The 22,715-nt window shown below is 49.1% G+C and overlaps 3 protein-coding genes across 27 annotated transcripts in view; 2 read left to right on the top strand and 1 right to left on the bottom strand.

The window, feature by feature from the left end:
* LOC132235775 (protein diaphanous homolog 1-like) overlaps positions 1-5,171 on the top strand; it is a 35,016-nt gene extending 29,845 nt beyond the window's left edge. The window contains exons 3-7 of the mRNA XM_059698690.1: positions 2,844-2,938; positions 3,487-3,588; positions 3,812-4,051; positions 4,186-4,315; positions 4,987-5,171. Coding sequence (XP_059554673.1) covers positions 2,844-2,938; positions 3,487-3,588; positions 3,812-4,051; positions 4,186-4,315; positions 4,987-5,156 — 737 coding nt within the window. The 3' untranslated portion in view covers positions 5,157-5,171. The remainder of the gene's footprint in view (positions 1-2,843; positions 2,939-3,486; positions 3,589-3,811; positions 4,052-4,185; positions 4,316-4,986) is intronic.
* Positions 5,172-5,717: 546 nt separating this feature from the next.
* LOC132235776 (protein diaphanous homolog 1-like) lies at positions 5,718-16,842 on the top strand. The gene is made up of 4 exons (XM_059698691.1): positions 5,718-5,916; positions 6,048-6,183; positions 8,061-8,147; positions 14,902-16,842. The coding sequence occupies exons 1-4, from the start codon at positions 5,794-5,796 to the stop codon at positions 15,057-15,059; spliced, it is 504 nt and encodes a 167-aa protein (XP_059554674.1). The 5' UTR covers positions 5,718-5,793; the 3' UTR covers positions 15,060-16,842.
* A 2,051-nt stretch (positions 16,843-18,893) lies between these two features.
* The window catches only part of LOC132235769 (protocadherin gamma-C4), a 158,477-nt gene continuing 154,655 nt past the window's right edge, over positions 18,894-22,715 (bottom strand). For all 25 annotated transcript variants that reach the window (XM_059698676.1, XM_059698672.1, XM_059698675.1 and 22 more), the window contains one exon: positions 18,894-20,949. In XM_059698676.1, the coding sequence (XP_059554659.1) occupies positions 20,723-20,949 (227 nt within the window). In that variant the 3' untranslated portion in view covers positions 18,894-20,722. The remainder of the gene's footprint in view (positions 20,950-22,715) is intronic.

Genomic DNA, 22,715 nt, shown 5'->3' with positions numbered 1-22,715 from the left:
GGAGTAGTTTTGTCTTGGGAGAAGTGGTAGGTGATAGGCATGATGAGAGGTGGCATGGTAGTGGGTAGAAATGATTAACTTAATTTTAGAATAAAATTTAAGGTGCCTGTGAGACGCCTCCAAAAAGATGGGTGTATTAGGAATTTGGGTCTAGAAATCAGGAAGTTCTGACTGGAGATAGGAATTTAGGAGATAGTATGAGTTACAATTGAAACCATGTGGTTTGAAGGCTATTAATATTTAAGGGGCACAGAGTAAGAACAATGGGCTAGGTACAGAAGGTCACCAGGGTGGAAAGCCTCAGATGCCTAGCCAAGGACAATTGTAGAGTGGGACCTGGCCCCCAGGGTGACCTTTCCTGCCCTAGCATATCACTGGTCATGTGGTTTGGACTCCCTGACCATAGAGATAACTTCTAGGCCTCAGTTGTACTTCAGCTCCAGGCCCAGAAAAGCAGCAAAACCAGACGAGGAGCACCAAGGTTGGCCTCAAGACCAGCTACATTGAATAATGACCCCCTACCCGGTGATAACCAATCAATCAGTGGAGACCCTGACCCTGAAAGGACACACCTGGAAAGCTGCTGAATATTATATTGAGACCTTCCCCTGGGACTTCCCCTAAAATCTCCACCCTTAGAACCCTTAGGACAGAGGACCCAGGAAACTCTCCCTCCTGGGAGCACACCCCTACCATCCTCTCCTTGTCTTCCTCCCTCTCCCCCCAGGCATGTCACCTTTACCTTTCTAAGCTTCAAGAGTCCTTCCTTTGCCTCTATAACTTGTTTCCTAAGCCCATTTCTTCTATGAATTACTTCTACCTCTGTGATTTTATAAATAAATGTTATAGTTTGAAAAAAATATATTTAAGGGGCAAATAATAAAAGGTAGAAGCCTCAAAGAAAAATGGCTAGCAAGGAGCAGCAAGAAAAATTGTATGAAATAGTCCTAAGTGGGAGTAGTCCACGTGTCAGATGAAGACAAGAGTCAAGTAAAATCAGGACTGGACAAGTATCTTTTGCATCTGGCCTTAGGAAAGTCAGTAGCCAAGGCAAGAATAATTTCAGTATAGAATAAGAGTTAAGATTAGAGGCTCTAGAATCCAAGTGTATTTAAATTCTGGCTCTAACCATTACTAGCACAGTGAGACTTTGGATGAGTAGCTTAACTTCTTGAAGTATTAGTTTCCTTTTTGGTCAAATGGGGCTAAGAATACAAACTTATATGGATATTAGGAATGGGGTTAAATGAGATCATGTATGTAGATTGTGTTTAAGGTACTGTTTTTCACATGGAGCAGACATTCAGTAAGTGATTGTCATCTTTTCATGGACTTTTTTAGAATGTTTTAAAGTGAAGGAAAGAAAGAAGTTGATAATTAAGGATATTGGGTCAGGGAGGATTTTGATTTTGTTTGTTTTTAAAGATAGGAGAAATGAATATGTATGTAAGCTGAAGTAAAGATCCTTAGGGCCGAAACCGGTTTGGCTCAGTGGACAAAGCGTCGGCCTACGGACTGAAAGGTCCCGGGTTCGATTCCGGTCAAGGGCATGTACCTGGGTTGCGGGCACATCCCCAGTAGGAGGTGTGCAGGAGGCAGCTGATCGATGTTTCTCTCTCATCGATGTTTCTAACTCTCTATCTCTCTCCCTTCCTCTCTGTAAAAAATCAATTAAAAAAAAAAAAAGATCCTTAGGATCTCCTGTTCTAGTGAAACATGCCAAAAGGATGAGTACATGGGAGTAGTTGCTGATAAGCTTACAGAAGTGTTGGCACAATTTTCTTCTAGATGATTCCAAAGTCCTTACCCAAGCCTTGTCTGCCTCCATCTGAGGGCCCCTAATGCTCAGTTTGCAAGTGGCATAAGAGAAAGCTGAGCAAGTAATCTCACCAGTGGCTTCAATTTTTCACTTAAGAGAAGCAAGGTCTTCTTACAACTAATGTGGAAGGGGCGGGACAGTTGGGAGGATGGGGACATTTTGGTGGAGCTGCAAAGACAGCCGGGAGAACATAGACTAGGGACACTAGAAGGATTACTAGGCAGTACTGCAGCTTCAGCTATCCTTGGCGCCATCACAAATTCCTAGATTCTGACCTGCAGTGTTTACTAGCATGCATGTTCATCAGCCCAGGTATAAGAATAGAGAAATCAGATGGCAAAATTAACCAGGGACTGGAAGGAGAAGGAAAGAAGTGGACAGACATAGGGGTATTAGAATTGAGAATAATAGTAGAGAGCGAAGTGGTAGACTATAAGTGGAATTGATACATTCTGAGAAAATGGAATGATCAGCCCTCTTCAGAGACAGAATGGGGGAGAGAGGGAGGGAAGGAGGAAAACAGAGGGCAGGCTCTTCCATTTAGAGATGAGGGAGCAAGAGAGCTAGAAGGATGGGAAGTGTTTGTTAGGAAATGGGATATGGCAGTTAAATTAAGAATCAGAACATTTCTAGGCAACGGTCGCTTTGAGGATGGAGTCATGAGAGAGTGGAACTAAAATAGAGTGGAACAAACGTCTTTGATGTATATAGAGAAGATCAAAGGCTTCCTGGGAGTAAAGGCATAGAGTCACAGTGTTTGTAGAATGCAGTGCTTGGGACAATGTGGTTGGTATGTGACATCAGTGCAGGGATTAATGAGAGAAGGTTGGGAGGTGGGAACCTTACACACTGGATGGACTCAGGAACTTGGATTCTGACTATGTAAGCAGGGGAGCTGGTGGAGGTTTCTGATAGTGACTTCAAAAGATCACTCACTGGTAGGAAAATTGTCCAGCAAAGGCTTGTGGATGGGCTGGAAGGAGGAAGAGATGAGAACATGTCTTTGTACCTCATTTTCTGGCAGCTATCTTTCTGGGTTCCTTCCGCATGCCCTATCAAGAGATTAAGAATGTCATCCTGGAGGTGAATGAGGCTGTTCTGACTGAGTCTATGATCCAGGTAAGGGGCAAGGTGGTTGTTCTGGAGCTGGCTCTTTGCATCACTGTGCACTAGCCTCGTTTCCTCTCTGCTTAGAGCAGCGGTTCTCAACCTGTGGGTCGCAACCCCTTTGGGGGTCGAATGACCCTTTCATAGGGGTCGCCTAAGACCATCAGAAAACACATATATAATTACATATTGTTTTTGTCATTAATCACTATGCTTTAATTATGTTCAATTTGTAACAATGAAATTGGGGGTCACCACAACATGAGGAACTGTATTAAAGGGTCGTGGCATTAGGAAGGTTGAGAACCACTGGCTTAGAAGCTAAGGATCCTCTGGCATTGTTGACTTAAAGAATGCTTTGCGTAAGTTTCCATCTCTGGTGGTCAGGTTGTTTCTGGTCTACTTTTCAGAAGTCCTGCCATCTCACTAGCTGCCTCTACCCCCACCCCACAGGCCCATGTTTCCTTCTTAGTGATCCTTGGACAGAGTGAGGGCCTGACAGGAGGCTCATGTTGTCATCTCATCCTCCTCACACTGAGACAGTCCCTTCTCCCTTTCAGAACCTTATTAAGCAGATGCCAGAGCCAGAGCAGTTGAAAATGCTTTCCGAACTGAAGGACGAATATGATGATCTGGCAGAGTCGGAGCAGTTTGGCGTGGTGGTGAGTGAGGCCTGTGGCGACAGGCTCTTCTCTGACCCCCTTACTCCCTCCTCCTGAGAGCAGCTGGGGCACTTGCTCCTTGCCTCTTGTCTGTTTTGAATCTATCTTTCTCTCTCTCCTCCCTGCTCTGGAACGCTTATCCTCCCATAGGTGACTCAAGCCTGTAGTGTTTTCTTATTTTTCTGTCTTTGCTGGCTCTGACGGAGCTGCTGTCTTCCCCCAGATGGGCACTGTGCCCCGCCTGCGTCCTCGCCTCAATGCCATCCTCTTCAAGCTATTGTTCAATGAGCAAGTGGAGAACATCAAGCCAGAGATTGTTTCCGTGACTGCCGCATGCGAGGAGTTGCGGAAGAGTGAGAGCTTCTCTAACCTCCTGGAGATTACCCTGCTTGTCGGCAACTTTATGAATGCTGGTTCCAGGAATGCCGGGGCTTTCGGCTTCAACATCAGCTTCCTCTGTAAGGTGAGCCAGAGGGTTAGGCAGATGACAGAAGGGAAGGCTGCTAGCCTCTATGAGCCCAATGTGACAATTACTGTTGGCCTGAGGTGATCTTGGACTAACAATGTCAGGACTAACAATTTCTTCTCTTTCCCAAGCTTCGAGACACCAAGTCCACAGATCAGAAGATGACATTGTTGCATTTCTTGGCTGAGTTATGTGAGAATGACTATCCTGATGTCCTCAAGTTTCCAGATGAGCTTGCCCACGTGGAGAAAGCCAGCCGAGGTGAGCAGGTGGCATGAAGCTCGAAGGCCCTTCCAAGCCCCACAGATCTCTGCATGGGGAGGGAAATAAGAGTCTATATTCTAGATTATTTTCAGTGCAGGCTGTTTTAGGTGGGAATGAGAGAGAGTGTAAGCATGATGTGTAAGCCACAAGAGAGGAGTATCAGGCAGGAGAGATTGTCCTTGTGTACAGAAGTGGGAAGCACTCAGCCTTCCTAGGGAAACACCAACCACAACTGGAAGAAAGGCAGGTGTTTTTAGTCTAGAACAATGGTTATTCTCATTCAGAAAACATAGACTGGATTAGATTAACAAAAACTAGGCCTCGCCATCCTGAAATTCTTTAAACAAAAAGCAGCATCCAGTAGAAATGGGAACAGATTTCTCTTTTTGTATATGTCTCCTTCCTGCAAACCCTGTTCTCTAAAATGGAAGCAGGACTCCAGGGGATGTCAGATTTTTGTGAATCAAATGGAGCTTAGACTCAATCATCAAGTAACTTATAGTTTCACTGGAAAGAAGTGAAGAGCAACTAGACAGTGCATAGGAGAACTAAAGTAATTAAATACCAGCTCTCTCTATGGCCTGGAACTGTGCCCCGAAGGGCAGGAGCTCAAGGTCTTAAGACATGAGTTAGTAAGCTCTTCCTGTCTGTTTTTGTGTTTCCTTTAGTTTCTGCTGAAAACTTGCAAAAGAATCTAGATCAGATGAAGAAACAAATTTCTGATGTGGAACGTGATGTTCAAAATTTCCCAGCTGCCACAGATGAGAAAGACAAGTTTGTTGAAAAAATGACTATATCCTTTCTTGAAAGGAGGGAGTTGCCCCCTAGGAAGGAATAGAACTTGGGGGGAGAGGGGGAGCAACAGGCTAGATCTGGTGATATACAATTTTTCCCTCTTAAAAACTTTATTTTCATTAAAAACATAGGTTTTGAAAGCATTCCATTGTTATGGCAGGGGAAGCAAACCATGCAGATAAGCTAAAAGTCCCCCTTGATCCCTTGCCCTCTGCCCATCTCCACCACACACACACACACACACACACACACACACACACACACACACAGGTGTTCCCTCTCCACTCCCCAGAAGTATCCTACTGTCACTGGACTTCTTTTTGATTTGCACCTCATGAATTTATTTGATGCAAAAATTGCATTGTGTGCATTGTATTGCTTTTTGCCCACAATCTGTCTTAGCCCTGTTTCCACGGCACTGTATGCAGAACAGCCTCTTTTTAACTGCTGCCTCCTATTCTATAGGTGGTTTAACATACCCCCTTTGTGGTTATATAGAGTGCTTCTGGCTTTTGCCTCGAGATAAATAGTGCTGTATTGAACATCCTCGGGTATGCCAACGTTGCATCTTTGAATCTTCCTCTGGGCAGAGAACTGGGTGTGCTTCTTGGCATTGGTCCTTGACTCCATGGCTGCACAGCTTTGTGAAGGATGCGCAGGAACAGTATAACAAGCTGCGGATGATGCACTCTAACATGGAGAGCCTCTATAAGGAGCTGGGCGACTACTTCCTCTTTGACCCCAAGAAGGTGTCTGTGGAAGAATTCTTCATGGATCTCCACAACTTTAAGAATATGTTTGTGGTGAGCAAGGAATGCCTGCTGACTGAGTCTTGGGAACATTTTTCACTTTCACTGGGTGTTTGATGGTTGCTGGTGGGTGTGCATGTGGGTGAGCGCATGCATGCCTGTATGTTCATTTGTTTCCTCCACAGCAAGCCGTCAAAGAGAACCAGAAGCGGCGGGAGACAGAGGAAAAGATGCGGCGAGCAAAACTAGCCAAGGAGAAGGCAGAGAAGGAGCGGCTGGAGAAGCAGCAGAAGAGAGAGCAACTCATAGACATGAATGCAGGTAAGCGGAGGAGAAGGCCTGATGGGCTGAGACAGGAACGTTTGGAAGGCTTCTCTGTCTAGAATCTGGAGGCCAGAGAGAACAGCTCATGTCTGAGCTCAGCTCCTGGCAAGTGATAGTTGGCAGCCTTCTCCCTCCAAGACCCTGATGCTGGACTTTCACCCCGACTCAGTGGCATGCACAGGCCGATTCTCCAGGCTCAGATCCTCTTTTCTCCTCTGCTGGTTCCTGCATTATGTCTCATCTCCCCAGTGATTTTAGGATTGCTGTAACTCTCTGCCTGTCCAAAGTGCCTCTGGCCTACTTTCATACCCTCTGCTAAGTCTTTTGTTCTTTTCCCCACAATGTTTTCCTGGCTCTGCTTCTGTCTTTTAATGGTGGCTTTCCCTCCCTTTCTGCCTATTTCACTAACTACTGTGTCCCAAGTACTTCAGCACAATCATATATACCTTTCAGATTATAAATGGATTGAACTTCTGGAAAGGGGGCAGGGGACCTGGCCACCCTCTTCTTTCTCCAACAGAATCTGTTTTACTACCAGAAGCATGGCTTTGTTGAAACATATGGCCTCAATTACTGGCCCTCTGTTTCCTGTCTCCGCTTCTTTCCTGCTGCTGATTCCCTGCCCCCTCTGGCTGCTCCAGCGGAAATTGTGCACAGCACTGAGCTGATGCCACCCTTCTTGAACCTGAGAGGCTGTGAGCCATCTGAGTGAAGGAGTTCCAGGGCTGCCGGGTTTGGCAAGAATGAGAGTGTTTGCTGAGCACAAAAGGCAAGGGCTGCTCTAATACCTCTTGCTCCAGGGGCTTTCTTTGGTATTTCCTGTTATGGTAATATCAGGGACCTGAAGCAGCAGGAACATTTCATCTTTTCTTCATACTTTTCTGGGAAGCAATTCTCTGCTCTTATCCCAGTTGTGTATAAGCCACAAACTATTCTAGAAATGCTATTTAAGCCCACAGCAAATATTCACCTTCCCCCATTCTCCTCAGGCACCTAGGGTTTGTCCCCAGGTACTGTCTATAGGACGTAACAGGGAAATGTAGAGCTCAGCTGACCAGGTATGAGGGCTGTACCCAGTCATCAGGTTACACCCGACCTTGTCCAGGCCCTGGGATGCCCAGGGCAAGCAAATGAGGTTGGAATGTAGGTCAGCTGCATTGGTGATGTTCAGCCAGCAGGTGGCGCTTGGAGCAGTGAGCCTAGCCTTGTAGCTGGCAGCCTGGGGCTCCTTGGGATTTCGAGTTTCAGATTTCACCATCCTGAGCTGTTACCATGGAAACAGAGCCAGGCTGGAAAGAGGATTCTGCATTAACTCTTTGTATTCCAGTCAGGATGTTTCTCTTAGATGCCTAGCTGGCTTTGGGTCTATGCAGCCACTGGGGGCAGTACTTCAGTGAAATGTACTCTTGATCAGTTCTCTCTCATCTTTTCTCTGCCCTGCTCTGAAACTGGAACCAGGTGCTGCATGAAAGGTTTATGTAAATTGGAGTGAAACACTTTGGAATAAAGAGAGAATTATATAGTTCCTTGCTAATTTCATAATCCCAGTCTCAGTCCGTATCCTGGTCTTGGAGTTGGGCAGTTCTGCAATTCCCTGTGCTTGTCCTGATTGGGATGGGAAGGAAAGAGTACTGCAGGAAAATATCCCAAGGTTTGCAGTGGTTAGTAGACAATGAAACCTTTTGTTTGAACCATTTCAGACATTCGCACGTAAGCAAGGGCTGAGGCTTGAAGTTGAGCCCTCTGTCTGTGCTGAGCCCCCAGCCATTGTGGTCGAGGGGAAGCCAAGCAGACACCATGCATTTTGTGTGGGGCTCAGCACATGCGTGTTGCTTGGGCTGAAGAGATTACATCTCCATCTTTGTTCATAACAGAAGGTGATGAAACAGGTGTGATGGATAGTCTCCTGGAAGCCCTGCAGTCAGGTGCAGCATTCCGACGGAAGAGAGGACCCCGTCAGGGTAAGTAAGCAAATGGAGCCTTCCCCCTGGTGAAGGGGGTGAGCCTCTCTACTCCTGGTCCTGCTTGTCCTGGGCTGAGGAGGGGGTAAACACACTCTGAGGGTTTAGAAACTTCCTCATGATAGTCCCTGCATCTGGAAATGGATTGTGTAGTCCTCTTCCTCCCGTGTTAGAAAGTACTGACTTGGAGAACTAGGGCTTGAGGTACTGACCGCGGATCTCTTACATTTGATTATTCTTGCATTTCTCCCATCCTTGAAGCAGTTACTTGGAGCAAGCTAACCATGGTGCAGGACAGAGATTTAGGTGGGCGTTTGAGTGTATGAACAAAATTGACCCAAATACAAAACTATGTTAGATGTAGGAAACACAAAAAATAAGCGAGGAGTCCTTACTCTCAACTTCACAAGCAGAAGAGATAGAGACTAATAAAAAGTATAAAATCCTATAGAGAAGGTTAGACATCGTTTTCCCCAGATATAAAGGAGCATCTCAAGGGCAGGAGTATGCTGTGTCTGAGAACTTCCTTCTCCTTGGGTGCAGTTGACCTCCATTGCACTTGCCCCTCCCCATTGACTCCCCTGCAATCTCTTCTCCCCACCTTTAGAAGATTTAAGTGGATTACGCTGAGCCAGAAGAATTCTAAGAAGAATTATGGGGGTAGGAGGACAAATGACCTAGGCATTAGTATGAGGAAGGATCAGCGGATAAGTTCCTTTGAAGGAAGTGTACAGTAGCCTGCAGACTAGTCCAAAAGATATAGCCAAGGCTACCCCTCATGTGGTATTGACCTGCACCATTGTCTCAGTGAAGTACCTTCGGGACTAGGAATGATGGCTTCTTTTCTAGGTTGAAGGGTGGAAATTACAGAAAAGGCGTCATTAAGGATTTCTACTTCTAAGGGAGTTGGAGCTATGTTCTTCTTCCCTGGCTGGTACATTGTAGGCCTGTTTGATATGACCTTTACTTTAAGGTTATTGTAAAGAGGAGGAGTTGTACAGTTTGCTTTGGCCAGTGCTTAGTTAGCTATTGACACAGTGGTATCTATAGGGTGTATAGTACCTGTCAGAGCCTGGAAAGGAACCTGAGGATCCAGGGCAGGGGTCCTCAGACTACTTAAACGGGGGCCAGTTCACTGTCCCTCAGACTGTTGGAGGGCCGGACTATAGTTTAAAAAAAAACTATGAACAAATTCCTATGCACATATCTTATTTTGAAGTAAAAAAACAAAACGGGCCCTAACCAGTTTGGCTCAGTGGATAGAGCGTCGGCCTGCGGACTGAAAGGTCCCAGGTTCAATTCCGGTCAAGGGCATGTACCTTGGTTGCAGGCACATCCCCAGTAGGAGGTGTGCAGGAGACAGCTGGTCGATGTTTCTCTCTCATCGATGTTTCTAACTCTCTATCCTTTTCCCTTCCTCTCTGTAAAAATATCAATAAAATATATTAAAAAACAAAACAAAACAAAAAAACGGAAACAAATACAATATTTGTATTTGCATGTGGCTGTAGTTTGAGGACCCCTGATCCAGGGTATAGAGAATGCTAACTCATATAAACTCAGAGTCCTGGCCCAAGTGTTGTGGGTCACTGAGTTTCAGCTGTAATGACTGACTGCCTGTTTCTACCCATACTGGGAATATCCAGAGGGAAATTCTGTTCTGTGACGTAACAGGAGGATCTCTAGTTATGACTCTTACCCATGTTCTGGCATCCTCTGGATACAGGCTCTCTAGAGGGGAGGAGAGGGGGGTAGGGTAGGACAAAGCATTTAGTCTATAGATCAGTGTTTGGTAGAGAACGCAGCTGGTAGTATTGCTTTTGTGTTTAGTCTTTAGAGCTTCTGCGACATGGTTTCCCACCCACCATATAAGGTGATGTGGCCTTCCATTAAGCATTTCTAGCCAAACAAAAGCACATTGCATCTCACTGTTTTTCCTGTATCCTCTCAGCTAAGCGCCAGCCTGTATCAGACTTTTGGTGGGGAATTCCCTTTTAAGCCTCTTCCTGTGGAACCACTAGAATCCCAGATGCTTCCTGTACACAGGCAGCCAGACAGCTTCCCTCTGCTGGGGAGGCCCATGCGCCACTCTTCCCAAGTGGGAAAACCAGGACTCCCAGGCAGAGGAAGCAGGGTTTCAGCAGAGGATCTGAATTAGTCAAGGCACTGTTTCCCAGTGTAAGAAGGAATGGGAGGAGACTTATAATAGGAGATATTGATGCAAAAAGCAGTTGAAAATGAGAACTACATACTTCTTAAATTGGCTCCATCTTATAGCCTTATCTTTCTGGGCTCTGGGTTCACTGAACACACCTGAACATCAGGGACTATCTCTCAGGGGGGACATTTCTAGTTACTCTGGTAAGCTGTTTAGACCTGGGTGCATTCACATCATATAAAGTGATGTGGCCTTACATTAAATGTAAATAGACGGCTGGGCATCAAAATAGAGTGCAAAGAGCATAGGACAAGGATCAAAAGGCCCCAGGTCAAGTCTAATTACCTTAGACAAGTCTGGTTACCTTACACAAGTTTCTGGGACTCAGTTTTTTCATGTATAAAATGAGAGTTGGACTGAAATGGCCTCTGGGGTCCTTTCCAGCTTTATTATCTTTTAATACAGTGACAATAGGATTCTCAAACTATAAAGGCTCTGGTGGCTGTGGTTTCCCTGGTGGCTGCTGGACTGGTGCTTGGTGGTGTCTGACTGTTCCTCCTGGCCAATTGGAGCCAAAAAACAAGCACTATCAAGCAGATCTGCCTCACAGCCTCCTCAGTCGCAGAGAGGCAGCTGTCCCCATTCAAAGACACTAGCCTTCTCCCTAGAATTCAAAGGAATGTTACCAAAAAATATTTGGCCTCTGGAGACCTGAGGGAGTGACCAGTATACAAAGACGCTTTGAGGAGTTGGAAGAGGAGAGTTACTATCAGGGCTGGCTCATTAAAAGTGACATGTAAACTGCTGGGCTCTACAGGGTGTGGGAGAACAATGGTTTGAGTGTCAAGGGGAAGAATCCATGTGATTGTATTGCTGCTACTCTTTCAGGCTGATGATTGAGTCTGCTTGTGGTTTAATGACTCAACTTTATCTCCATGTCTGAATGGTAGCCTCTTATACAGGCCATCTGCTCATGGGATAAAAGTCAAGGGAAGAAAGAAATTCATCTCCCTTTCCTTTCCTCTGCTACTTCCCTGCTTCCCTGAAGACTCCACCTACACTAATAGAACCTTAGAGTTGGGGAAGGCGCTAAAGCCCTCTAGAGATTAGCACCTAACCTCTTCATAGGTAATAGAATTAAGACCCAGATAAGACCTTGCCCAGGTCTACAGAGGTGGCTAATGATAGAGCCAGAACTGTAGCCACTTTAGCGAAGCCAAGTCCAGGGCTACTTCCACTAAGCCTACAGGATCAGACAGCAGATGACAGCAACCCTTCTGTGTAGGCAGAAATATTCTTTCATACCTTCCAGCAAGGAGACCCCTGCACAGGCTGAAATTGCTTCAGGGAGTTTTCTGATGACCACCTGTCTGGAGAAGGTGAAGAGTATTCCTATATCTCTCCGATTCTCCCTCCACTCGGTAAAATTAGGACAGGAATTATAATTAGGAGACTTGAGACAATAATGAGTTCTTTAGGATGGTAATGATCGCCCCATCTGTCCTAGTTTCCTCTTCCCTAAGGAAGCTTATTAACAAGAGCACTTCCTCTTTAGTAGTAGTTCCTAGCCTGTGTTTTATAAATGTCTTTCCAAACCATTAACCTTCTGATTCATCTATACTAGTGTTATATGGTTGATTTTGCTGGTGTTTTTATCCTAGCCCACCCCTGACTTCTGGGAATCTGGCCTCAGCTTTGACTGATGTCTCAAGATTGTTCCCTTTTCCCCATACTCTGTGGGACTGTTCTCTTATGACTTAATAATCCGCCCTGATCCCATGAGTTAAAATGCTCATCTGCTTCTGCGGCTACTTTTCAGTAGTCTTAACACAAGCACCCGAGTTAGGGAAGGGCAGGGGAGAGGTCAGTTCTTCTGGGTTATAAAAGCTATTCAGCTTGACTGTGGCCCTGAAGACACAGTGGAAGCCAGGATTCCTCGATTCTCTTCCCCGTTCCTATAAGAGCTCTCATTTCTTTTTTTCCTTTTTTAAAATATGTTTTCATTAATTTGAAAGAGAGAGAGAGAGAGAGAGAGAGAGAGAGAAGAGAGAGAGAGAAACATCAAGAGAGAGAGAGAGAAAAGAATCATACATCGGCTGCCAGGATCCTGTACACCCCCTACTGGGACTGAGCCCACAACCTGGGCATGTGCCCTGACCGGGAATCAAACCGTGACCTCCTGGTTCATGGGTCCATGCTCAACCACTGAGTCATACCAGCCGGGCAAGACCGCTCATGTCTTACGCTAACCTTAGGCCACATGTGTCCATCCCTAGAGTACCTCTGCTCTAGGCTTAAAAGGGAAGTTTTGGTCTTCTCCCCTACCATCCACGCCTAATTTTTATGAAATCAGTAACCAGAAACTTTTTACTCTAGAAAAATTTGGAAACACTGCTTGATTTTAGTATCTTCTGAGTTTAGAGAGAGAAATCAAAGAGAGAAGAGGCTTGAGACATATGCCACTTGAACTTCAACATCTATACACACACACACACACATACACACACACACACACACACTTGCAGATTTTCTTAGCTGCTGGAGAGTAAATTCAAAGGAGCAGTAAAGTGATATTACTGCTTTTCCAGACACGAGAAGTAGGGACGAGAGAAGCGAGTATTTCAGAGAAGAGTGGAAATTAAGTGGATCTGAGGAAGAATTTGCTAGAGAGACAGAAGACAGGAGAAGCATATACATAGAGACCATGCTAGTCACACTCCAGTACACATCTTTCCCTCCCCTGTCAGCCACTGAGGCAGTGTTTTATGTTCATAATCCAAGGAGTGGTTCGTGTGAAAGCCCCAGAGTCTAGGTCACACACCTTCCACCTGTAACCAGATGGGCCTTGTGCCTGTCAGGGCCTTCACTCTTCTTTCTCCTCTTGATAGACAACCTCTTGTGCCCCTGGGAGGAGGAGGAGGAGGAAGAGACCTATAAATTGGTAACTGTGAGCATGCTGTGTGCTCCCTGCTGACCTGTAGGTAGCCTTTGCCGTGTGAACACAGCGGCACTGGGTCACATTTCTGCAGAGAAGCTAACAACCCTGGTGATGACATGGGCCCTCTAACCCTGTTTGGCTTCTGCGTTCCCTAAAGCTTCTTGCTGGTCTAAAGAAGGCAGAACTGTCCGGGTGCTTTGTTCACTGCTCCTCTGGACCCCTTCCCTCAGGCGGGACACAGCTGCCTGCGTTGAGGAATGCAGTTAGGGATGAAGTCTGCATTTAGGAGAGCCAGGCTTCATCTGTCCTACCCCCTTAAAATGCAGGCACTGTTTTCTCCACTCAGCTTTCCCATGACCCAGCAAGCTCTTCCTTTTTTTTAAAATTGAGATATAAACCACATGCCTAAAATACACCCTTTTAAAGTATACAATTCAGTGTTTTTCAGTATGTTCCCAAGGTTGTGAAACCATCACCACTATCTAATTCCAAAACATTTTCATCACCCCAGAAGGAAACTCCATACCCATTAGCAGTGACTCCTCCTTCTCCCCACCCCCAGCCCTCTATGAATTTGCCCATTTCAGACATTTTGTAGAAAAGGAATGACAGCGTCCTTGCTTCTGTCACCCCAGGCAGGCGGCTCTTTGTGTACATGTGGTGTCCACGCTGCTCCCGGGGCCTGGGAAGAGGCAGACAGCAGAGATGGGAGTGGTACCAAGGAACTGCCTCTTGTTGGGGGTACTGGGGCCGTAAATCTGGATTCCATTAATGAATATGAGAGTCTGGGGACGGCTGCCAACAGTTTCTGGTTAGAACAGAAACTCAGGATTGATTGGTTCTTCTCTTCCTGTTTAGGATGACAACTGGAGCTTCACAATGCCTTAGCCCATGGGGCCGAGATTTCTTTGTAGGGACCCCTCCTGGCCATCCTTGCCCCTAGCTCTGCCTTCCCCGACTTACCTTTCCTTACCTCATCCCCCCCCCCCCCCCCCCAGCACACACGCGCCATGCAGGGGCCCTTGGCATTCATATCACAGCTGCTACCCTTGAGGTGGGAGAGAGCTAGGGTGGGGCCTGTGGGGAAAGGGAGTGCTGGGGGACCATGGGGAGTGTGACATGCATGTGATGTCAGCCTGTGGCTGCTGCTCCTCTTTGCAGGAGTCCCCCTGGCCGCCTGCTGAAGGCCCCCCTCTGCTTGGGCAGCCCTCCCAGGGCTGACTCAAAGTGGTTTGGGCCTAGGAACTTCCTGGGAACTGCCAACAAAACAAGAATGATACTGTTCACTAAGCTTGAGGCTATTTCATTCCAACAACATTACGATGAGAAAATCGATTTTGAGTATTTATCTCTCTAAGTTAAACAGCTAACACTTGAACCCTGTTCTGTCTGTCTAGCTGTATTCAAACCTTTGTACTATTTTCACAAAGGAAAGCAAGAGCACAGCTTGCTCTCCTGCCTGTACCACACTCTCTTATATTCTCTGCACCCCGCCCAAGGGTATATTCCTCACTTCTTAGACCTCTGTCCTTCCTTCAAAATAAGGGCCTCTGTGAACCGGACAGGGCAGCCACGTTTGCATGGCGCCTGGCTAAATGTCTACCCCAGAGTTCAGAGGGGTCTTCTGTGTACGAGCTCTTTCATGTCTTCTCTTTCAGCCAACAGGAAAGCTGGGTGTGCAGTCACATCTCTGCTGGCCTCGGAGCTGACCAAGGACGATGCCATGACTGCTGTTGCTGCCAAGGTGCCCAAGATCAGTGATGGGGTCCCCACAATCCTTGAGGAAACCAAGGAGTTGGTTGGCCGTGCAAGCTAATCTGGGTCCTGTGGCCGAGGCTCCTCCTCAGTGGAGCCCCAGACTGTCCTGCCTGCAGCCTGTGCCTAAAGGGTCATGGAGATACCCCTGTGGGTGGCCGTTCCCATCGCCCCGATCCTGTCTTTCTCTCTGGCCTGCTGCTCTCGGTCTGTCATACACAGCTTCAGCTGCCTGGGGGCCAGCAGGAGAGGGCGGTAGGGGGAGGCCTGAGCCCAACCCAGCCAGCCCTGGCTGTTGCATTACCAAAGCAGGCTCTGTGTTCGCTGCCTTAACCCCAAGTGTCTCCTCTCTGATACTCTGAGGCCTCTCTCAGACAGAGTCCCACCTGCTTTCTCAGCCTCTGGCTTTCCAGTGGGCTTCCCATAGGTCAATCTTGCTGGGTCTGTGCTTTTTTTGTGGTTTCTTTGGCCCTGAGAACAGCATGGGGCTTGTGAACCTTTGGGCTATATCCCACCTTTCATTGCGGTTCCCTCTGCTCTGCTCTTTCTTCTCCTGGCTGTTATTTATTACTAGTGGTGTGGCATTGGGAGCTACTTCTAAGGAAGTGGTGGGAAATCCCACCCGTACTCCACCTTCCTGAGAAAGACCTCCCAAAACAAAAAAGGACCTGGACCACCTTTATGTGCTCCACTGGGGCTTAGGCCAGAGCCTGTGGGCAGGCCGGGCATAGAGACATGGTGGGACCTGCCCAGCCTGCTGCCTGCTTGGTGCCCTTGCCTCTCTGGACCCTCTACACCACCCCAGGCTCCTGAGCCATGGTCCCTCCTGCCCTCCCCAGAGCTTTGGTGCATCTCATCTGGAGTATTGTGACCATCCCAACACCTCACCCTCTGTCTCCAAGGAAATGGGAGGTGGAGCCTCCTGGCTGAGAAATTGTTTTGCAAATGGATCTATTTTTGTATGAGATTTTTTTTTTTTTTAAAGAAAAATAACTCTTCCTTCCCCCTTTCTCCTCCATAATGTAAGAGGCTTTGATGGCAGGTTCCAGAGTCCTTGGGATTCTCCCCACAGGCCTCAACCAGGCCCCTGGACCTCCACCTCAGCTCTCAAGCTCTGGGCCCTTGATGCCAGTGCGAATTCTCTCTCCCAGCACCCGGTTCTGGTGGAGGAAGAAGCTCTTCTCTGAGCTGAGCCAGGTCTAAGAGTAGTGGGAGCTCTGAGACCAGAGTTTTTATAAATTTAATATATTTATCAAGCCAAATGTGCAGATGCTAACTGGACACTCTGGGGGAGTGGGCACAGGAGTGCGTGCCCCCACACTTTGTACTCCTGCTCCCTTCTGAACAGTGGGCAGGCCAAACTGTTCAGTGGCCCCAGCCACCGGAAGCTCAGACTGGCTCAAGGTGACACTTGTGCCACCCTGTGCTCCTTTCATCGTCCCACCTGGGTAGGGAGAGAATAGCACTGTTAAGGCTTGGCCCAGATACGGTTGTTAGAGCAGGGGGAGACTAGGGACACTTGCACTGAGGCCTGGAGGCCAGGAGGCAGGCTCTGGTTGCTAGAGCCTGTGTGAAGGGCCAACAGCAGTTCTTTTGAACTATTCCCGGAAAGACTGGTACAGGGCCTGCTGCTCCCTAGGTCTCCTTCCTCTCCCTGCTGACATCTGGGGCTTTGACCCTTTCTTTTTTAATCTACTTTTGCTAAGATGCATTTAATAAAAAATAAATATTTAAAAAAGGGACAGAATGCAGACCTATTTCCCTTGCCTCTCGGGCTTCTGGGATGTCATCACCTCCAGTTTGTTGGGTTTGTTTCCAACTGTTAATAAAGCATTGAAACAGTACTGCGTGCAGCCTCCTGTGTGAATTTCTGAGCTGGTTCTTTTCACTCTCATCCAGGCTCCTCTGTCTTGTCCTGCATCAAATCCCTGGTTGACCTGACACATCATTGTAAAAAAGTTCAAGGTGTCCATCATGTGCTAGAAACTGGTTGAGGCCTAGAGAAGATTAATACATGGTGGCTTCTTGCCCCACCATTTGCCCTCCATAAAGGCCCCAGTTCAAGACCCCCACTTCCTAATTGCTGCCTTTGGCTTGGAACCTGTTTTTAAATTCAGTTCTAGCTCCCCACCTCTCCATGCCCCCAGATGTCCGTTTCCTGGTCGTACCTGTGCCTCTTGCTGAGGGAAACATCTGGCTCCCATTCTTCCATCTCCCCTCCCCCCTTTGTTGGCCACAGACCACATTCCAGACTAGAGGGGCATACACTGGGGTGGAAACCTGAGCCTGTCCAGCAGAGGTCAGAAGCCAGAGGTCATGCTCCAGATGACTTGCTGCTCAGAGTCATACTTGTTCGAGCACATTGAGACCTGCACAAAGAAACCTTACAATCTATGAGCAGGCCCAGAATAGGGCGGGAGGGGCCTGGAGACCACAAACCCATTTGGGCAGGCTCTGGAACTGGAAATAAGGCCTTTTAAATAGCCCTGGAGCCTGGGCAGCTGCCTCCCCAGTAGTTCTGGGGATGTGGGGGTGGGCTGCCTGCTTCCTCTCCTCCCCCAGAGGCCAGGCGTTTGTGACTCAGAGCTATATGGGCACACATACCAATTAAGGGACCAACCACAGCTGCTCACGCTCTGCTCTGAGAGTCGGCTGGGCTGCTGTGCCTAGAATAGAACCCAGGCGCCCGGCTGCCCGCCTTCCGCAGCCTGGCTTCCAGAAACGAAATCCCGCTTCCATTTCAGCAACCGCGCACACCACCCTCCCTCCCACGCAGGAAAGTCGCCCCCAGTTGCTTAGTTGGAAGGCTTGGTTTCCATGACAACAGACTTGAGCTGGCAGAGCGCACGACCCGGCTCTGAGAGGCTCGGTACAGAGGAAGCCCAGAGACAGCCTCGTCCCTCCCGGTGGTTGGAAATACCCTCGCTGACCCTCTTGATAACAGTGAGACGGTCTGCCTTTATGTCCTTCCGCCCCTCCCGGTCTTCCCTCCCTCTCCCTCTTGCGGCTCCTCAAGCTGCAGCAACCTCGGAGTCCCACTGTGCTTCCAGGAGGCAGGCGGAAGAGGCGGGGAGATGGGCGAGCCGACTGGTGAATGGGAAAGCGTGAGAGAGGGAGGAAGGAGGGAGGGCGATCTGGGGTGGGCTATCTCCTTGCCCTTTCAGCCTAGACCACCCTCACCCACCCCCAGGCAAGAAAGCGATGAGCTCTTCAATGTCCTTGGCTTTGTTGAGGAGAGACGAGCGGGAAGGTGAATTCCAAGTGGGGAAACTGAGGCCCAGGACATAGATTCGGCCTTCAGAGAATCGCCTCCGGCATTCCCTCCCACTCCCGCGGTGTTCCCAAACACCCAGGCAGCAGGGGAGGAGGGGAGCAGGCAGAGGAGAGTCCCCGCCTCCTCCCGCGGAGCCCGCTAGGGCGCTGGGGCTGGTGATTTCAGCGGAGAAGTGGGGGGGTGGGGGGGGGCACTAAGGAGACGTTCCCCGCCCCCTCTTCTGCGCAGTTTGCCAGGCGCCAACCCGCTTCCGCCCCCGCGCGCGGGTCTCCTCTTCTGCCTGGAGACTGGAGCTTAGACCCGTAACGGAGACAACGGCACGCTCAATTGCACACTGACACGCCACGCTCAGATACCCCCTCCCCCACAATGGACCCGCAAGCCGATTGCACACACGGTATACAGATCCACCCGCAGAGTTACAGTCAATCGCACACTATTACATATGCACACCGGTGTTGCAAGCATAAACAGTCACACAGACTCATGGCAATGACACAAAACCAAGATGCAAACACCATAATCGCCTCCCGATCCCAGGCTTCCAGCGTGCACTCCTCAGCTCATCCCGTCATCCAAACTTGTCAGGAGCCTCCATCGCTTACACAGAAACGTTCAACCTTTCAGAAGAAACCTTTTTATTATTTTTTTTTCAAAGAAAAAAAGCCATATAAATATTAGAGTATAAAACTTGCGTGAGACACAGGAAAGGGATGGCGAGCTACGTGACTATGCAAAGAGAAGCGCTTATAGGAGTCAGTACCAGGGAGGGGGTCGCCGCAGTGCGTGGACACAGCACAAAACACAGCACGGGCCACCGCAGGCAGATTCAAGGACAGACGGCTGCGCGGAGCCCGCCGCCCGCTGCCCACTCGCCATCACGGAAAAGCACACCGCACTACACTATTGGCTATTCTACACCAGCCAAAGAGGGAGGCAGGGGGTCTCTACACTACTGTAAGGACGAGGGTGGGGTTCTAGCACAGCCCCGCTGGATGAACGGGACTGGGGAGAGGGAGGCAGAAGTGGGTTGCCGGGGGAAGGTTTATGCACAAGGAGGCACTGGGGACTTGAACCAGGCTCTGGCCACTAGGGGGTGGACTGAGGGCCTGGGCAGTGGCCTTCACAGAGAAGAGATGGCACCTGGCAAGGTGAAGGACCAAGGCTTGGGGAATGCAGGGGCCCGGTGGAGAAGCCTGATCCTGGGCTGAGAATTTCTGTCCACTTGGTCCCTACTCTAATCCCTTGCCTCCTCAACCCAGGGACCAAGAATGGCCTAGCTGGCCCTCCCTTCCTGCTGGGGTAGGAGGGAGGGGACACACTGATCGTTCCACTAGGGGGCACCTCTGGAGTACCCAGCACCCACAGAGCCCCTCTGACCTCTCCAGGGAACCCGGTCCCAAACCTGCTCAGAACTTCCTTAGACTGCAATGCCAGTTTAAATCCATTGGTGCTGGTGGCTCAGCCCAAAGCTGGCTGCTTGGGTGGAGCCTTGTATGTATGTGGTAGATGAGGGCTCAGCCTGGTGCCTGGTTTATGGCTGGAATTTGGGGATCTGGTCAGTACCCTGGGAACATACTGAGCCTCCTGCAAGACCCTGTTAACTAATGGGTCAAGATTTATCCACCCTCCCTCCCCCCATCCACATACACACCCTTCCCTCTTTACCACCATATACGGTCTTGGAACATGCAATGGAGTCTCTTGTTTGGGGAGGGGGCAGTCACAGCATGCAGTGGAAACATCAAACAATGAAAAACAAAACAAAACAAAACAAAAAACTGGTCCCTAGGGCATTGGGAAGAGGCATGGTAGCAAAATGCCCTCCCTAAATCCAGCAAGCATCACTACCATGGGATGGTGACCATGTCTCCTAAAACTTGAGCTTGGACTCGGGCTCTGGAAGGAGGTGAAGGGACTGGCACCAAACCATGCTTTGGGGGGGAGTTTCAGAATTGAAGGAGAGGCCAAGAGGTCACAATGCCCTTTCAACTCTTCAGAATTATGAGCCTTTTTAGGTCACCAGGTACCTCAACACCCCAACCACCTTACTCAAAAAAGAGGAGCTGTGAAAAGAGTGGGCTGGGGTGGCATAGGTAGGAGGGAGGCAGGGGACGTTTGGGCCTGATTGAATTTGGAAGATGGAGGAGTTCAGCTCTAACTAAAGCAGGTGTGATAAATGATGTCTACACTAACCCCCCTACCCCCATGGGCACAGCAATTGATTGGATGGGGGTTCCCAGCAGAACTCCCTTTGCATATTCAATCCCCTGGGGACAGAAAGGGTGGTGTTGACTGGGCACTTGTTTCTGTTTCCCAAGGGGAGCATGGCCTGGGCCCCACCAGGATCCTGGGGGTGAGCCCTGAAAATCCCAGTCCTGGATCCAGGTAGGGAGAGGCTGGGCTGGTTGGGGGGAGGCGGCCCAGTGGCTCCAGGCCTGGCCTCCACATTACTTCTTCTCCTTCTTGCCAGACTTCTTCTTGTTGCCATTGCCACCTGCCGGGGCCTTGCCATCCCGTTTGCCCGCTGCGTTGGTCAGTGTGGCGTTGCTGCCAGGGATGTAGACATTCTGGCGGTAGTCGGGCACGTGCTGCAGGGTGAACTGGGGCCCATAGCGGGCGCTCAAGCCCATGGTGCCAGCGCCTGCTCCCAGGGTGGAGCTCCCATCAGCGGCTTCTGCAGAGACAGGAAAGTCAGGGGCTAAACCGTGGGTCCCAACTGCCACTCTTTTTTAAAAAAATATTTTTTATTGATTTTTTTAAAACATATTTTATTGATTTTTACAGAGAGGAAGGGAGAGGGATAGAGAGTTAGAAACATCAATGAGAGAGAAGTATTGATCAGCTGCCTCCTGCACACCCACTACTGGGGGTGTGCCTGCAGCCAAGGTACATGCTCTTGGCCCGAATCGAAACTGGGACCTTTCAGTCCACAGGCTGACGCTCTATCCACTGAGCCAAACCAGTTAGGGCCCAACTGCCACTCTTAACAGTACAAGCAGTTAATGAACGCCTGCAAGACACCCAGCCCTCACCACTGGGAAGACCATCTCTACCACATGGGGTAGAGGTAAGGGGCTCTGGACTAACAGGCTAACTTTGATTCCGAGCTCTTTTAACCTATTCCCTTAAGGTAAGGGTTTAGAGTATGCTAGCTGTTCCTTCTCTCAGCGCCGAGGTGGCTCGCAATTCCTGTCCTGGCCCTTCTCAAGGGAGCCTCTCTGTTTCCATACTAGATTCTGGGCTTCTGGGGACCTTCAACTATGGTTTGTGCATCCTTTCCTCCTCCAACCAGGGCCTGGCACAGAGTAGGCAGTTAGTGGTTCTGTTATCAGTCAGGAGGGGGTGCTCTTCCAGGCATTCATTGCAGAATAGCGACTGCCGCCTGCTCTGTGCCAAGCACTTTGCTAGATGGTACACGTGCATGATGGCTCCTGACCTCAGCGCAGCAAGCCAGTGAGGGGTGTGGTGTTATCCCTACTTCACAGATCAGGAAAGCAAGGCTCAGAAGGTAAAAGACTAGGCCACAGCCACCCCAGCCAGCACAGGTTAGAGCAGGGGTGAGGCTTAAGTGTATGTAGAGTATCACCAGCAGCAGCATGGCCCTCCACAATCCTCGCAGGGTAAAGGAGGGGACAGAAGATAGGCACGAGCAGTCTTCTATGAGGCTGAGTAGATGATCCCGGGACCAGACAGGCTCATGGTGTCAGAGCCAGTGCCCTGCCCATCTCCCCGCTGTACAGGAGACACAGGCTTCCAGGGAAGTACAAATGCTGGCCCTGGCTCATCATCACCTGGGAGCTTGTTAGAAATGCAGACTCATGCCCAGCCAGCATGGCTCAGTGGTTGAGCACCGACCTATGAACCAGGAAGTCATGGCTCAATTGCCGGTCAGGGCACATGCCCAGGTTGTGGGCTCTATCCCCAGCGTAGAGTGTGCAGGAAGTAGCCAATCAATGATTCTCTCTCATCATTGATGTTTCTGTTTCTCTAACCCTCTCCCTTCCTCTCTAACCTTCCTCTCTGAAATCAATAAAAACACAAAAAGAAAAAAGAAAAAGAAATGCAGACTCTCTGAATCTGCATTTTAACAAGGTGATTTGTTTTCACGTTGAAGGTGGGGAAGTGGGTTTTTGTGAGGCTTAAAAGGAGACAGTGCTTACCCAGTGCCCAGGCACCTGGTAAATGTGCAATGTTAGCTGCTGTTGCCATCACAGTGTGTCACTGCTGAGTGTGTGTGTGTGTGTGTGTGTGTGTGTGTGTGTGTGTGTGTGTGTGTGTATGGGGAAGGAGCCAGGCGTTCTGATGGCTGAGTTCACAAGGGTATTGGAGTCCCCTGGCAGTGGGCAGGTTAAAGCCCCTGGAATGCCCGGCCCAGCCCCAGCCAGGCTGACGAGAGCTTTCCTCTCAGCCTCCTTCGGCCCCCACCCCGGGGACCCAGGG

Source organism: Myotis daubentonii, chromosome 5, assembly GCF_963259705.1.
Source record: "Myotis daubentonii chromosome 5, mMyoDau2.1, whole genome shotgun sequence".
Classification (NCBI taxonomy): domain Eukaryota; kingdom Metazoa; phylum Chordata; class Mammalia; order Chiroptera; family Vespertilionidae; genus Myotis; species Myotis daubentonii.
This window is presented reverse-complemented; position numbering and strand designations above follow the sequence as displayed.

Excerpts from the sequence above, each read along its gene's own strand:
- LOC132235776 (XM_059698691.1), top strand. The coding sequence starts at position 5,794 with ATGATGCACTCTAACATGGAGAGCCTCTATAAGGAGCTGGGCGACTAC. Across the intron at positions 5,917-6,047 it reads ACTTTAAGAATATGTTTGTG|CAAGCCGTCAAAGAGAACCA; the intron begins GTGAGCAAGGAA and ends TTTCCTCCACAG. Across the intron at positions 6,184-8,060 it reads ACTCATAGACATGAATGCAG|AAGGTGATGAAACAGGTGTG; the intron begins GTAAGCGGAGGA and ends TGTTCATAACAG.